General features: G+C 54.7%; 1 protein-coding gene across 2 annotated transcripts in view; it reads right to left on the bottom strand.

Annotated features, from left to right (window-relative positions):
- Positions 1 to 17,252, bottom strand: part of INTS3 (integrator complex subunit 3) — a 66,248-nt gene that overhangs the window by 35,049 nt on the left and 13,947 nt on the right. For both annotated transcript variants that reach the window (XR_007770603.1, XM_050930708.1), the window contains exons 4-8: positions 11,330 to 11,443; positions 10,901 to 10,985; positions 6,990 to 7,056; positions 2,244 to 2,388; positions 1,146 to 1,275 (exon numbers count right to left, since the gene is read on the bottom strand). Coding sequence is in view for 1 of the 2 variants with exons in the window: in XM_050930708.1 (XP_050786665.1) it covers positions 1,146 to 1,275; positions 2,244 to 2,388; positions 6,990 to 7,056; positions 10,901 to 10,985; positions 11,330 to 11,443 (541 nt within the window). In the remaining variant the exon portion in view is untranslated. The remainder of the gene's footprint in view (positions 1 to 1,145; positions 1,276 to 2,243; positions 2,389 to 6,989; positions 7,057 to 10,900; positions 10,986 to 11,329; positions 11,444 to 17,252) is intronic.

Here is a 17,252-nt window from a genome sequence, read left to right as displayed (position 1 = left end):
GAGCTTGCCTGAGTGGAGCCAGAGTTCTTTAAAGTGCTATTAACATGGCCCCCGGGGACAAGGCACTGGGATAGTGGACTTTCAAGTCCTCCTTTGGAAAGCTCATTAGAACTGCTGCCGAACAGCTAACGAGGAGATGGCCTCCAGAGCAGGGAATAATTTATACTGAGGCATACAGAGATCTAAAATAAAACAAGCCTATTTTAATCCGGCCTGTGCGGGGAGCTCTGTAACGGAGTGTTCCTGCTCGTTAGGTGTGCCAGCGCACTGGGGAAAGAGAATCACAGCAGCACCTGCTGCCCTCACTCGCTATTTCAAAGGTTCCCCAGCACTCTTTCCCGGGGAGTTTGCAGAACTCACATGCTTTCTATCACTGGGATCCACCTGCAGCTTTGTTTTCAGCTCAGACAATTAAAAATATTAATTACAATGAAGGAAGCTTTAAGCCCAGAACATGTAATCAAATGGCACTATGTTTTCCTGGGGTCTGGCTGCCTTCTCCCTACTTGTAATGAAAGCTGGCTGAATTATTGATCATGCCATCTGGACGGCTCAGAGCCCAGATGTGCACCAGGTCCTGGCAGTATGTAAGGAAACAGGGAAGCCACCTGGGGGACAGCCTGTGGCAGGAGACCCAGCCCAGCTCCTTTGCTCCCCACGGCCAAGGGGGCAGCAGGCAGGGCACATCTTACTATGTTGAGTGGCTCTGGAGGGGAATCTGTCTCTGCCAGAGCGGGACTCACGAATGGCCTTTTAGAGGTGTGTGCGCAGGGGATCCCACTCCTCCTAGAGGACAGACCGGAATATTGGAGCTGAGCAGCAGCCAGCCGCTCAAGCTCTGCTGAGGATTTATGTTTGGCCCCAGGTGAGTCATGGAGCCCCGAGGATGAGGGCTCTGCTTGAGGGGAACGAGCTCTGGGACATCCAACTACTGCACTGGATTCTGCCCGCAGTCCAGCAGCACAGACTAAGCGATGCGGACAGTCCTCTCTCACACCCGCCTCTCCCTTGGCTGTGCGCGTCTGAGAGGATGCAAAGGTGTGCGCGCACAGGCGCTGGGATACCAGGTGTGGCCGACCTGCGGCCAGACAGCCCCGGCAGCGGCTCTGCGGGTAACGTCCCCTCTGCCCCGGTGCCCCACCTACCTGTGAACTGGGCGTTCAGCGCCTGTGGATTGTGGATAATGTCTTTCCAAAGCTGCTCAAACTCTGGTATCCTAGCAACGTTCTGCAAGAGTCTCACCAGGTCCCGGCCAATCATGAAGCAGTCCATGAACTTGAGGAAGGGAGAGGAGAGATCATGTATTGTTCACCTGAGGAGGGGGCTGTGGGCAGGGGTGGGGGAGGGACTGGGAACATTCAGTTCTTGAACCTGAGAGCAGGCTTGGATGAGTCACTCTCTGCACATTTCCTCTCCTGCCCTGGCAGGCTGCTCCCTTTTGAAGACAGCAGGTTCTAAAGGGGCTGGGTGACAGGAGGGAAGGTCAATGGCTATTTTAAAATGTTCTCTGGTGTAAAACAAACAAGGGGGCCGTAAATCTCGCGCTTTATCGCCAGAACTGTGGACAGGCTCTGAAGCTCAGTGCTTGATGCTTGAGCCGACATGCCTAGCTCAGGAGAAGGCGGGGGGGAGACAGATGTGGGGTACAGGGGCTGCGGAGAGCCATTCGGGCCAGCAGGACTGATAACCCTGAAGGGAAGCATGGCTCCAGAGCCCTCCAGCCTCCTCTGCCAAGCTGGGGGTTCTGTGGTTTCTAGAGCATGGGTGGAGATTGGCTGCCACGCTCCAGTCAGCCAGCTGCACACCTGAGATGCTGGCATTTTGGGGGGCTGCAGCTGGCCAGCCAGAAGGCATTGGTGCCTGTGATGGACTTGAGGGAAATGGGCCTGGACACGGGACAGAGGCCCCACAGGAACTAGCCCCATCAAACCAGCTGTTCTCAGTGCCACGGGGAAGAGAGCTGGGCTGAGAACACGCCAACCAATGGGCAAACTTCCAGCCAGGCATGCAGGGAGCAGAGCCCACCGCTTCCGATGTCACAGCCACTGCGAGTGCCGCGGCCTGTGCCCCAGACTGCATGGGGCAAGCTGAAGAGAGACCCAGACTGGCAGGGCTCAGGCTCCCGGCAGAGGAAGGAACACAACCAGATGTCTGCTGGGACAACCAGGTCTCCCCTCGCCCCCACAACTGCATCCAGACACTCCCTCGGAGGGGGAACGCTCCCGCTGCCAGCACCCCCTCACCCGTTCCCGGAGCAGGGAGATGCAGAAGTCCACCTCCTTCTGGCGCAGGGCCTGGAGCTGCGAGGTGCCGTGATGGTCCACGATGAGCCGCAGGTAGGTGTACACAGCCATGGCAATCAGGATATTGCTCTTCAGCACCCACTCTCTGGAAGCAAGCGAGGGACAGCACCTTGAGCCAGCACCACCCTCCTCTTCAGTCGAGACCTGCTAAGCACTTTACTAGCATTAATCCCCAGCCTGGAGGTGGGGAAACCGAGGCATGGGAGGAAGCAACTTCTCCAAGGTCGCAACTCAGCAGGTCCTGACCCCCAGCCCTGCTCTAAACACTGGATCACACGCTTTCCCAGAAGGGGTCAGGAGCGGACTACACAGCTTACCCAGACTATGGCGAGAGCCAGTCACCTCTCCCCTGCAGCCTGTTATCTGTCAAGGCCCCAGACCCACCAAATCCAGTCTCTTGCATCTCCCAGCCCGGAGCTGGTGCATGCTCAGCCCAGCTCACCCCACAGGGATACAGGCTTTTTCACCCAGCACTAGTGTGCAGGGTCACGCACTTGGGGACTGAGTTACAGCTGGCCTTTTAAAAGCCACAGGGTCTCTTCCCCTGCAGAAGAACAGATGGCACACAAGCTAGCGTGAGAACATCCTCCTCCCCCCAGCCCCAGCTTTGTGCCTCCCATCATGCTGCCCACTTGGTCTGTGCCCTCATCCACCAAGTGCTGCCTCTTCGCCACATCCCAGCCCTGACAGCGACTCCTCCCCTCTCTGCCAAGAGCCTGCTCCCAAGCTGGTGCCTGGCTTCTCCTACCTGCACTGTCAGCAGCCTGGGGCCGGGCGGGTTTCCCTGTGTGTACAGACAGTGCTGCATACATTTACAGGGCCATGCGGCCTCGGCCAGCTGTGGCACCCTGCAGGGTACCTGTGTATGCCGGTGACAAGGGGAATCAGCTGCTGGGCCAGAGAGAAACTTTCAGCCCCCAGCAGCTCTCTCACAGCACCAATAGCCAGGACCCAGTGCACACAACACAGGGTAAACAGAACCAGGGAGATGTCCGATGCCTGGCATTAGACCGCATGAGATGAGCTTTCATTCTTCCCAGCTCAGCCTGTCAGAGCAGATGGATCCAGCAAACACTGGGAGCATCTGGACCAGACGATCACACGCCACTGACGTTAAAGCACCAGCTTTCGAACAGCAGCTCCTCGTTTGATCGGGCTGGAGTTCTGTGCCGCCTGCCCTGCTTGCACACTGCGTGCATCATATGGTGCGCAACGTGGCGCTGGAGAAAGATGCTGTTCCCCATGGCTATGGGACGAGCGGCCGCACCGGAGCAGGCTGGGTGCGTACCCATATTTTCAGTGAGCAGGGTAAGAGTGGCTCTGGCAGCCTTCAGTGGCACGCCAGCTATCAAGCCAGGTGCTCCCCTTGCCTGGCCGAGCAGGAACGCCAGGAGAAGGAAAGGAAAAGGCAGAGGTTAGGAGCACCGGGGGGGGGAAGGATTCAGAATAAGCGGATGGACTGAGACCAGCATAACAGGCTGCCACCAGGGAGATGCACGAGGTTATCAACTTTGCTCTTCCCAGCCCCTCTGCTGAGGAGCCTCAGATGAGACATGTTTGGGCAACACACTGGAGTCAGCGCTGCAGGGACCAACTCTGCCTCAGAGAAGGGGAGGGGCTGGGAGACTAAACAGACCTTTTCCTCCAGTGCTAAGTCCTAAGCACCTGCCCCACTCAATGCTCAGGTCTCTAACCCAGGCAACTACCTCCAGCATCCGACAAGGATGGGCCCTCGCACGCTGCACAGACAGTGACACGCCTGGCCTGTTACAGGACCAAAGATGGCTTCTCCCAGATGTATTAGAATCATAGACTATCAGCGTTGGAAGGAACCTCAGGAGGTATCTAGTCCAAAGCAGGACCAATCCCCAACTGGTCCCCTCAAAGACTGAACTCTCACCCCTGGGTTTAGCAGGCCAATGCTCTAACCACTGAGCGATCCCTCCCCCTGAAACTATCCCTATCTAGCTAGTTACTTTGACCACCCTCCCCGGCAGTGCCCCAGGCCCTAACAGGCTCCAGAGGACAGGTACACAGGAGTTCCGGGACTGAGACCTTTGGCTCCTCACACACTCTCACCTGCTTCCAGCGCCACAAAGAACCATGTTTCGGTAATTCTGTACTGCTGCCATTTACCTGGCGTGAACTATTCCCTCCGGACCTCTGCAGCATCAGAACCGATTCCCTCCAGCTGAACACAATGACAAATGCTGCCGGCCAGTAAATTACCCAGCCTTGCTATTTGCAACCATGAACTGGGAAAGGGCCAGAATAGCTCAGTGCCTTTAGCGTGATTGATAATCACCCCCATGGCTCGGCTAGGAGAGCTGTAAATCAGAGCCCTGCACAAGGGTCACTGCGTATGCTGCAGCTGTAACTCCAGGAGATAATGGCTCAATGGCAAATGAGTCAGCTGCCCTAAATCGCCCAGGAGGGTGGGGGGAAGAGCCTACGAAGACGCGGCGCGTGTTTGCTTTCCCAGGCACTCTAGCCTGCCCCAGCCCCTGCGCTAGCATGCAGCGTAACCAGGCAGTTGAGCTGTCTGGACTGGCAATGAGAAGCAGGGGCTGAGGCTGCATCTGCGCAGGGGCTGAAATCCTTAAGGAATGAAGCCTGGTAGGCTGTCAGACCAGCTTCCTCCCCTCGCCGACCAAGGTGCGCACAAACCTAAACCATTGCCAGAAGGGGTCAAGAGGCTGCCTGCAGCCCCAGGACTAATGGATCCGGCAGGCAGAGCAAATGAGCTTTTTCGAAAACATTTAGAGGCAGCGTCATGTTTGCTTGGCCACTAGCGGCCAGTGGCTGAATTATCCAGTCTGGCAGAGGGGGGGCGCGCGCCTCCTCTCCAAGCCAGCCAGAGCTCAGGGAGTGGCTCCGCTGTTGCTGTATTTAATTAAACCAAGCAGTCGACATTCGGAAAGCAGGATTAGATTTTCTCATGTGCTGTTTAATTAAAGTCTTGGCTTCTCCCTAATCAAAGGATATAAATCCCAGCAAAGAGCTGCAGGTTCTCCCTGCAGGCTCACTCCCAGGGCTCAGCTCTGCTTGTGCTCAGGCATTCTCTGAACTGCTACAGCATGTGCTGCAGAAAATTGAGCAATGCCTCCAAAAAAGGCTTAGCCTTTCCCCTCACATCATTTCCCCGACAAGCTCCTATCCTCAGGGGAAATCTCCTGTGATTTAATGCGCTGGGCTGGCTTCTGCAGATCCCAGGCCAAATGTAGCTTTGAATCACACGGGAGAGAAGTTGCTTTTCCCCCTGCAAACATTTTCTAGTCATTTGTTCGCAAACAAAACCATAACATAATTTGGCAAGATCTGCAGGCTGCTTCAGAGGAGCCCCTGGAGCTGAGCAGCAGTGGTGCCTGGGACAGTAACTAGCAGGGCCATGCTGGGGCCCAAGGCCAGAACAGCGGGAACTGGGGGCAGGGGCAGGACTGAGATGCATCAGCTGAGCCGGTGGAGGGAAGCCCTAGCAGCGCTGACCGCTAATGGTTACCTAAACTCATGGCCTAGGAACTCCCAATTGTTTTCTAGGCCATAGCAACAAGTCCCGGCCTCGGCCCCTGCTAGCAGTACAGGTTCACAGCAGATGCACTAGGTGGCACTGCACGGCAGCGCATAGGGAAAGGCCCCTCGCACGGTGGTACGCGGGAGCTGGGCCGTGATTGCTAAGCGCAGCAATCGGTGATTTTAGAAGAATTGCTGTTATTATAAACAGCGAGTTGTGAAAATTCAATCGTCTAAAAGTAATGACGCCACCCAGCTGAGAGCTAAGCTCCCAAGTCTGTTTATCACCAATTAGCCCCGGCTTTACCAACAAAGGACAATGCAGAATCCATTGCCCGGTCACAGCAAATCACTGAAGGCTGTTGTTTAAGCACAGGAAGCTGACAAAGATCAGCTCTTGGGCAATGAATTCCAAATCACTCCTCTAAGAGGAACACCCTCCATCGGGACTCTGGAAAGTCAGGAGAAAAATATTCCTAGGAAATTGCCCCAGAGTCCTGGATGTTCTGTCCATGGCACAAGGTGACCAAGTCCCATTGTTTCAGGGGGAAGCTGGTTACACACATGGCAGTACATTGCACAACTGGCTAGGAGCATTATGGGATATCAGCTTCCTGTGACCCACCGGGTGCAGGACACCAGGCTAGAAGAACCAATGGTCTGACCCCACCTGGCTTCGTCAGCTGCATTACAAAATCCCCAAGAGGTTACAGCAAGTTGTGCCAAGCGGGACACCCGGGAGGCAGCCAACAACGGGTGCATGCTGCCGGCCCCAGGGCTTGGGATTTCATGCCGCAGCTGAAGATGTGCTTACGGGGCACGTTGCAGCTGCACAGTGGATTTCATGACAGGAGGACGAGGTCCATGCCCTGCCGTGGATTCGAGGCGAAGCAACGTTCTGTTTTGGCCAGATCCAGTCTCGAGGGGCAGGGCCAGTTACTTGCAACCCCAGTGCATTGCCCAGCTGACTGTCCACAAGTCAACCTATGTCAAAAGCTACCAACATGTCCACACCCACCCCAAACACACAAACCCCTTGCCATGCCCAAGCAGGGAGGTCTCCATTAGCCCCACGGATGGTCAAAGAGCCAGTTCTCCCCATCAGCGGCCAACCCGTTGCTCCCGCCAATCAGGAGACGTCTCCCAGCAACAGCGCTGCCGCCCACCGCACCATACCTTTGCTCAGTCAGTATCTCAAGGACATTCTCTGCCAGCCAGATATTCTTCGCCGTCACATCCCCACCTGCAGCCAAGAGCACAACATGGGAGCAAACAGCTACTTATGTTAATCGATGTAATTGTCTGTAGTGTCAGCTTTATCCCAACCAGCCACCCCCTCAGCCCCAGCCTCCGCAAAGCAGAGCACTATAATTACAGCATTTTTCTCCCCAGCTCAGTACAAGCCTCACATCTGGCCCATCCTGCCTGCCACAGAGGTACCTGGCTGCTTCCAAGCACGTGTTCAGCATGGTCTCGGAAACAAGTACGATGATTGCCATTATTTTCTGTTGTATACAAAAAAAAAAAATGGAGGGAGTCTTTGTTCCTAGAGTGGAACTGTCAGTTTCTGGAACACAGTCAGTATTGACCTCTCTGTCAAACAGAGCGAGAGTCAGAAAGGAAAGAGATTTGGTGTTTAGGGGAGAGGGGGAATAATTTTAGAGAATGCCTGGGACGGGAAAGCAATCCACCTGGTAGGAAAACGGGGAACACTGCTCCACGCACTTAGGGGTAAATGGAGTATTGTGAGAACAGCAGGCGACTAGGACTCCTGGGTTCTATTCTCAGCTCTGCCACTGAGTCACATCACGAGCTTGGGCAAGTCACTTCTCTCTGGGCCAGACAATCTGCAAAGTGCTCTGAGATCTTCAGTTACAGGCCTGGGAGTGCAAGTCTTATCTTGGATTCATAGATTCCAAGGCCAGAAGAGATCATTGTGACCATCTAGTCTGACCTGGATAACACAGGCCACAGAGCTTCCCACAATAATACCTAAAGCAGAACTTCTAGAAAAATATCCAGTCTTGATTTAAAATGGCCAGCAATGGAGAATCCACCATGCCCCTTGGTAAGTTGCCCCAATGGTTAATTACCCTCCCTGTGGAATATCTGTGCTTTATTTCCAGTCTGCATTTGTGTAGCTTCAGTTACCAGCCATGAGATTGTGTTATGTGTCTTTCCTCGCTAGACTGTAGAGCCCCTTATTACATGTGCTCCCCATGTAGATACTTACAGACTAAGGCACCCCTTAACCTTCACTCTGTTCATTGAAATAGACTGAGCTCTTTGAGGCTTTCACTACGAGGCAGATTTTCTAACCCTTTACTCGTTCTCGCGGCTCTTCCCTGAACGTTCTCCAACTTATCAACGTTCTTCTTGAATCGTGGACACCAGACCCGGACACAAGATCCCAGCGACGGTCACGCCAGTGCCAGATACATAGCAAAAATAAGCTACTCAAGATTCCCCTGTTTATGCGGCCCAGGACGGCATGTGCTCTTTTGGCCACAGCATCACTTTGGGAGTTCAGGTTCAGTTGACTGTCCACTACGACGCCCAAATCTTTCTCAGTCGCTGCTTCCCAGCAGAGAGCCTGGCCCACCTTTATTCCTAGATGTATACTTTAATATTTAGCCTTCCTAAGCTGGTCAGTCCAGATCACTGTGAATTAGTGACCTGTCCCCTGCATTATTTATCACTCCCGCAACTGGTGTGTCATCAGCAAGCTCTCAGTGACCAGTTTATGTTTTCTTCCAGGTCATTGATAATGTTAAATAGTTTCAGGCCAAGAACTGATCCCTGCAAGGCCCCACTGGAAACATACCCGCTCAATGACAATTATATTCAGAGACCTCGATGCAGTGTTAGCCCATCAGTCCCAGGATATGAGAGACAAGGTGGGTGAGGTAATATCTTTTACTGAACCAACTTCTATTGGTGAGAGAGAAAAGCTTTCAAGCTACATGGAGCTCTTCTTCAGGTCGGGGAAAGGCACTAAGTGTCACAGCAAAATACAAGATAACCTGCTAGCACATACTGGCCCCTTAGCACACGAGCAAACCTCGCTCTTTGATCTTGTATTTACCCATGACACTCTTAGAGCTGTTCCCAGACCTGAAGAGCTCTGCGTAGCTCGACAGCTTGTCTCTCTCTGCTAGTCCAATAAAAGATATCGCCTCACGCACCTCGTCACTCCAAAACCTAATGCTTAGCCAGCGTTCAATATCTTTAATGCGCGCTCTATTAATTGCACATCCTCCTCAGTCTTTACTGACTGAATCCCGTATTAGCCGCTCTGAGATCAAGGTAAAGCTGTCAAGCCTATAATTACCGGGATTAGCTCATTTACCCTCGTTAAAAACTTGGCACAACATTTGCTTTCTTCCAGTCTTAAGGAACTTCCCCAGTGCTCCAAGAATAATTAAAAATCAATGTTAACAGTCCAGCAAGCTCCTCAGCCTGCTCTTTTCAAACGCTTGGATACAAGTTACTAGGACTTGCTGATTTAGAAATGTCTAACTTTAGGAGCTTCTGTATACCATCCTCCAGAGAGATTAGTGGAATGGCAAGAGTGTTATCATTACCCTAGGATGAGACTCTCACCTGTTTTCCCCCCAAACTCAGAACAGGAATATTTATGGAACACATCTACCTTTTCTGCGTTATTATTGATAATTCTAACATATCCATCTACTAATGGAGCAACACCATTGTCGGGATTCTATTTGTCCCGAATATATTTCAAAAACACCTTATTGTTCCTAACTCTGGGGGGACAGATTTCTTCTTGTGTCCCTTTGCTTCCCTTATCAATTTTCCACAATACCTGAGCGAAAGTCCCCACTATCAACTTCCCATTTCTTACAGCTGCCTTGACTTCCCCTCTAAACGAGGTCACCAGCATGAAGCTGGAGCACTTTGCTAGAAGCTCAGAGCTGTACTCAGACCTTTGGAAATACAGATATGCATATGAGGCACATTGCAAGCAATTGCGATGTGATCATAACAATTAAGGCATCATAAAAATAGCAAAATGCAGGACAGCAGAGTCATTAGAGTAGAATGGGGCCCCGCACAGGGAGACTCAACTGATGGGAAACAGGGACACCATCACCAATGTTTTTTAAGCTATCCCGTGTTTATTACATCGTGCACATCGGGGGAGGGGGCAAGACCGGGGAGGCTGGTTCGTTCTCAGCACTTGGCCCTCCGAACCCAGCCTTGCCCACCCCGTCCCGCAGCCAAGGGGATGGTTTCCATTTCCAACTGGGCCAGCCCACGTCACAGATGTAGCCAATAAAAATGAAATGTCAAGTTTTATTATGCAACGCAAATTCCACCTCCCTGAACGTAGGTGCCAAGCACTGATGTGCAGATCGATGGCTCTGTGGCCCTGCAATGGCACAGAGGGAGCTGTTTATGCAAACGAGTGGTTACCACACGGCCAGGCCCTCGCTCTGCCCCTCTGGAGGCGTTACAGGCTCTGCATGGCAGAGTCCCGGCTCACGGGATGCAAGCACCCCCCTCGGCTGCCCGTGTCTCAGTGGTTCTACTATGCTGGGCCATGGGGGCTGAGCTGCTGAAAAGCTGAGGAATCCCCCACACGCCTGCTGGCTGTTCCAGAGACTTTCCTGGCACTAGGCTGCCTAACCTCACCCTACCTCTCGCTGGCCCAACCCGGGATTAACCCCTCACAGGGAAGATGCTGGGGCTATTGCAGATTCCCAGGCCTAGGCAGCAGCCCCTCTAGCCCCTCCATCTGCGAGCCATTCCCTGACAGGCAGGTTTAGCCAGCTCTTGGAAATGCACTGCTGCTGCTCTTTCACCGAGATCACCACCGCTGCAAAGGGAGGTGGAGAGGTGGGCGTGAGCTGCCTCCATTGCAAGCCCAGACCCAGCCCAGCTCGGGCAAGGTGTCACGCCATATTCAGACTCGGACCCCAAGCAAGGCAGCGCACGGTGCTCCAGCGGCCATGGGCTGGGCCTCCTGCTGCTGCAGCCATTGCTGGTCAGGGGCCCTGGGGCAGTGCAGCATGATGGGGGCCAAGCCCTGCTGCTGCAGGAACCTGGCCCAAGGCAGCACTCACCTGCAATCTGCTTCATGAAGGTCATGCAGACGCCATCTGCCCCGAGCACCCCGCTCTTCACCAGCTCCCGCAGCAGCCACACCAGCTAGAGACAGAGAAGAGCAGAGTTAGCGTGAGACGGGGGAGAATTTGGTGCTGCTTCAAGCACAGATTTCGGCACAGCCTTGGCCACGGAGCTACGACTACACCTCCACGGCACAAGACAGAGACAGCCCCAGCCCCAAGGTCACATCTCAGAGGGTGTTGGCAGCCATGGGGGGTGGGGACACCCATCCAACATTGCTCTCTCTTCCACATTCCCTTCCTGCTTATGGTTCCAATCCCACAACCAAACCACAAGATGCTGAGTCCCCTCAGGGCCTGCAGCCCCCTTTCCACTCCCACCAGGGCCGATATCGGGTTCAACTCCAAGGCAGGTTCCCCTCTCACCTGAGTCCGACAGGCATCCTGCAGCTTCAAGTACTTTTCCATGAGAATCTGGTTGATCTTGTTTAGAACAATGTTCATGCCATCTCGGCTCACCAATGCCAGGTCCCGGTAACACTGCAGCAGAGACAACGTGGGGGGAGATGGGTGCAGGTGACCCCACCTGAGCAGCATAATGAACTGATTGATTTATAAAGCCCCTGAGCCTGGCTGAGGGTTTGGGACACTAAATAGACTAGCACCCAAATCGGCACGTAAAGCAGGAGCATCCCTGGGGATCCAGGCAGAGGGAATAGCTCAGGCTCCTGTGTTGGAGCGCCAGGCAGGAGAGCCAAGCTCCCTTCCTCTCAGACGTGGCCACGCCATGGTCACACCAAGCTAGAGTTTTATTCCACCTGAGTCCCCTCTCAGCCTCCGTGCTCATGCCTTTAATCACTGGTTCATGGGCTAGCCCAGTTCTCCTGCACTCGGAACTCCCCCCAAGGCAAGGCTGGTTCAAAACGGTGGTGAAAGTTGCCGGATGGACGGAGCTGGGGCCCAAAGTGTCCCACAGCCACGCTTCTTGCCCCCCACGTTCCAGCACTGGTCTCTGCAGGGCAGGGCAGAAGTGAAACAGGAGTTCAGTTCTCAGCCTCTCTGCTTGTGGGGCAGAGGGCAGTGCGTGTGGAGGTCTGGCCTTGTAAAAAACGAAAAACAAAACAAAACCCACACATCCCGACCCCCGAAGCCCCACCTGTGATGGATCAGGGGAGGACTTTAGGGGATGGACAATACCTGAGCCTGTAACCTGAGCTAGGCAAGGGGGGTGAGAGGTCAACACTTTTGCCAGGGCAGCTAGACAAAGGAAGGGGCCGGCTGGAGGTGGTTAGTTTCAGTTTCTGTTTTGGGCTGGGTGGTGGGAATTCAGGGAATCCTAAGCTGGGATCCAAGCACCCTGAAACCCCAGAAGGGCTCGATTGAGGGGTCCTGACTGTGCCTCCAAGCTCTGCTGTAACTTGCGTTCCTGTTGTCCAATAAACCTTCTGTGTTACTGGCTGTCTGAGAGTCACTGTGAGTCCCAGGAAGACGGGTGCAGGGCTGGACTCCCCCACACTCCGTGACACCACACTACACCACTCCTCGGTCTCAGACACCAACCACAGCTGATGCCGCATCAAAAAGACCTACATCAGTCAGGGTCACTAACTCAAACACAACAGGGCTCTGGTTAACCAGTGGTGCCCGGAGATGCAGCAGCAAAACCGGCTACTCCCACGCCACCTTCTCCTTCCCACATCTCTGCTAGCCAGGGATGGCTTCCCACTCATCAAGCATTAGCCAAACTTCAGTTCCCAGTCCAACTAGTACCACTGAACTCCAGACCCCACCTCGCCCAGGGCAGACCCTGGGGACAGCCAACTTGAGACCTCACATTCTTAGCAAAGGAAGGACCTTCCCCACAGCAAGCGGCCAAGGTGTAACCAGGGAGCAGGGCTGACAGCTCTGCCCGGCATCCTCTTGCCCCCTCTCCCTGGGTCGGTGTGGTGCGGGATGGGGGTGATTAGGAAGTAATTTGCTAAGTCATTCCACATGAATGTTAATTTGTGCTGTTAAATGTCAAGCTATTCTGGAGAGCAGGGCTGTGGGCTCAGCATTCTCCTCAGGAGAGTTAATGAGGCCCTGAAAGAGCTCTTTGATTGGACTCCCCGCGCTCGGGCGCTCTCCTCCTTTCATGCAGCACCTGAGGGGATAAAACACTCACACAACAGGTGGAGATTTCGTGCGGCTTTTTATCAATCTGAGATGCTAAAGGAGCTTCCGCAAACGGGAGCCAGGGCCCAGCCCGCCGAGCCGCCTGCTGCCTCCCCGGGGAATGTTGGCCTTTAACACCAACCTCAGGCAGCTGCCTCGCCAGCTTCAACTTAACACGCACCACTGCAACTCCTGCAGGGCCTGCGAGTTGCAGAGATGGAAGGGGCTGATGGGATCTGCCGGGCAGGGTCTACACCACATGCGAAGCTCCCTACTGCTCTGTCCAGTCTCAGATGACCAGGCTGCTACCTCTTCCCACAGGACTATGCCAGAGTCAGCACCCCTCCTGGTGCAGATCCTACCTCTTCCTGTCCTTAATTACAGCACATGACACTCTGCCACTAGTCCCCTGAAGGCCTTCAGTGACCCCCAGCATTTCCCCCTGCAGACAATTACGTCCCCGTGTCCTCAGCAGTGCTCGCGAGATCCATGTCTGGCCTTCCGTATCTTTCCTTGAACGCAGCATTGGTGTAGCCATGTGGGCTCAGGATATCACCCGACCTGCCTTGTCTCTCTAGTATCTTTCCTTCTCAGTCAGTAACATCTGCTGCTTTTCTCAGACTCCTCTCCTGTCAGTATCCTACCGTGGCTGTGAGCTTCCCCTCCCCCTGCACCCAGAGTTGAGGCCTGTCTGCATTTAACCCCGGGCACACTCGGACTTAGTGACCCAAGGAAGCTGCATGGTGTGAGCTTCCCCTCCCCCTGCACCCAGAGTTGAGGCCTGTCTGCATTTAACCCCGGGCACGCCGACTTAGTGACCCAAGGAAGCTGCATGGTCAAGGCAACCCCTACCACAATACCCCAGGACAGTGGGGTCTGAAGAATTGCTCTGAAAGAGAAACTTGCTGAGGTTCCATGACTCGAACCTGCCGGCTTCAAATAGCTACGGCTCTCTGTGACAGCTCCCTTGTGGCCCTGCTCCATGGGGGTAACACACCCGAAGCTAGGCAGTGCAAGCCCAGCAGGAGCCTTCACTCGGACTGTGACCCAATCAAAGAGCCCTGACCAGCTCCCGACTCTCTAAAAACGGGAGGACCAGGTTTGGAGGAGGACACACCGTGTGATGAGTGCCTACACAAGAACGGCCGTACTGGGTCTGACCAAAGGTCCATCTAGCCCAGTATCTGTCTACCGACAGTGGCCAATGCCAGGTGCCCCAGAGGGAGTGAAGCTAACAGGCAATGATCAAGTGATCTCTCTCCTGCCATCCATCTCCACCCCCTGGCAAACAGAGGCCAGGGACACCATTGCCTGTTTCTAAAAGGCCCCAGAGGAGGGGGGAGCAGCCAGAACAGGGACTGAGGTGCTGCCTGAGAGCTGGGTATTTTGGTACCATGGGGAAGGATGCAGCCAGCCCACCAACAGGTTCTGCTGTATTTCAGCTTCTCACCCCACATGGGTCCCAAAGAGTTTGGGGAAATGCTTGAGAGCAGGTCTGGAACTGGACTCAGCTCCAGGTGGAATTGGGATGGTGAGTACAAGGCGCACGGTTACTCAGCCCCTGGAGTGCCACATGTCACCCACAGAGACCCAAGCAGATGAGACGGGACTCCTCCTTAACCCCTCTTGACCACGGGATGGGGAGCAAAGGGTGGGCGGCGTGAGGAGACGCAGCTACTCTGCTCGGATGGCGAGGGGGAGGGAGGGGAACCTGAATCGCCAGATTAGTTTCAAGGATGCAAGTGATCCATCATCTCGTCCCTGCCCTCGGCGGGTCAGAGCCACCCCTCAGACAGGCCATTTAATTAATAGGAAGGGACCAGCCTGATGGATGTGCAGTTTCAATAGATAAATCAGGCCACGCCGAAGAGCCTCGAGGGGAGGAGCGTGATGGAGAGCCCAGGGAAGACGGGCACTTTGAGCTCAGGGCAGAGGTTCTGTTTGCCTTCCGGTCCAAGAGCAGAACTTAATTAAAGCAAAGGGGCACAGGGCGGAGGAGGCAGCTTCCTGCACATCATCCGCTGTCACTTGGATATTCGAAGGGCCCAGTGTCCTGGCTCCCAGCTGGACAAGTTTACCACAGCTCATCTCTGCCAGCCTGGGGGAGGGAGACTGCATCCCTCAGCTCATCTTCAACAGGCTGGGAAGGGGGCAGCTGTGATCCGATTTCTTCTTTATCAGCCAGCAAGGTGTCGGTGGCCGCTCAGCTGCCCTCCCACAACAGCAGTGGGAGGCAGAGGGCTGTCTTTTAACAAGCTGCCCACAAAAAGCAGGGAAGTTGTAGGTCCAACTGCTTCTGGCGCTGGTCTCCCCCTCAGGCAATGCTGGGGCTGCAGCGAGGCAGGGGAGAAAGGGATACCAATGCATGGAACTGGGACGCAGGAAGGGACGACCAAAGGAGCCAGCACAAGGAAGCACCATCACTGGGGAACAGGATGGATGGGATGCTGGGAGGAATGGGGAGCAATGCACACATGGAGGGATTTGAGGTGCCTCTTCTGGCCACACAGTGCTCTGTTCTTCGGGGGGAGGGGCGACACATATGTAGGGAGGGATGTGAATTCGCTGCAGCAGCACAAGTGGAACCATCCAGAGACAGGCTGCCCAAGCAGCCCACGGAGAGTCTGTGGCTCTCGGAGGGGCAGAAAGAAGCACAACCCCGAAGACCCTTGCTGCCGACACAACATACCCCTGTTGTCAGCTTTGGGAGCAATGGGTACGAGGGACTCCAGACGGTGCCCGTGGAACTGGCAGCAGCAGCAGCCCCCTCTTCGCTAGCGAGACGCACCAAGGATGCTCAGTTCAGGCAGTGGCAATGAATGGCAAGTACCAAGTAGCCGCATTTCCAGCCAACACGAATTCCATTAGTGCGACTTGCAGATCAGCCCCACTGGTGTCCAAACTTCTACCGCAAACGGCCAGAGTCCGTGCGCCCAGCCAGTCTCTGCCACAGCTGCACTCCCTGCAGCGACCAGGCCCCAGCTGCAGCCCCACTGGAGCACAGGAGTTACCGGGCTTGGCTACGCAGATGTCAATGGATCCCAAGGAGATTTGGGAGCAAGGAAAGGAAGATGATAGATTTGGGGCAAGGGAGGGAGGGTCTTGGGGGGGTTAAAGGTCAAACTGCAGATGAAGAGCAGGAGACACTAATAAAGTATTCCAGCCCCTCGGCTTTAGCACCTAGAAATCCTCAGGCAGTACATCCCCATTTTCACAGGAGATTCAAGACCGTGGCCCTTGCTCTTGGGATCATTACAGACCCCACACCCTTTCTGTGAGCGCTAACCCTGGCATCCTGGCCAAGTTCCACACCGGGAGTTACCTTCCACCAACCAATTCCGCCAGGGGGTCTCGGGCCCCGTTCTCCGTCCTTCCCTTCCTGAGCATGCAGTGCTCTGGTGAACAGCTGTCACAGGCCCCGCACAGCTGACTGCTTCTGTGAGGGGGAAGGGATTCCCGAACCTCTCAGCTTTGGGGGAAGGGAGCCTTGCCCCTCATGCAAGGATCTCAAAGCCCGCTCCAGCAGCGAGCCACACAAGCCCCCTTATCAGCTAGGCAAGCCATGTCCCCCCTTTACAGACAGAGATGGGAATCACAGTGGGATGCAGGGACTTGGCAAGGTCATGCTGTGAGTCAGTGGCAGAGCCAGAAGTAAAACTCTACAGTCCTGGCTCCAGTCGCCTGCTGGCGGCATACAGCGTGGGGACTAGGTAATGACCGACCACAGCAGAACCCCATCCCCATCCTGCTGCGTGATCCAATTATCCCCTAAGAACATGGATGTGCTTGTAAGAGCAAACTTGACCAAAGCAGCAGAGCCAGCCAGGTGGCTAATGAGCAGGGCCATAAGCAGCAGCTGTGCCCTCCACTGCCACCTTCGAGGCAGAGAGATTCACTGCCTGTCAGCAGCACAGTGTCATGGATGCAGGCTCTGGCCCTCACTGCCCTTGCCACAGAGGAACGTGCGGAGAAGACAGAGCAGGCGGGAACTTCGCTTGCTCAGTGGGGCAGCCATGGGCACAGTACAGATTAAAGGGAAGGAGGACACTGAAGCTGCAAACATAAGGAAGAGTGACTGGAGAGCTCTTCGACTGGGCACAGGTAGCAGTGGTGCCAGGATCCCTCTGCCCTGCCGGAGGGATTGTTTATCACAACTCCCGAGAAGGGGATTTCACTCTAACTGGAAGAGTTTAAG

This window comes from Gopherus flavomarginatus, chromosome 20 (genome assembly GCF_025201925.1).
Source record: "Gopherus flavomarginatus isolate rGopFla2 chromosome 20, rGopFla2.mat.asm, whole genome shotgun sequence".
In the NCBI taxonomy this organism is placed as follows: domain Eukaryota; kingdom Metazoa; phylum Chordata; order Testudines; family Testudinidae; genus Gopherus; species Gopherus flavomarginatus.
This window is presented reverse-complemented; position numbering and strand designations above follow the sequence as displayed.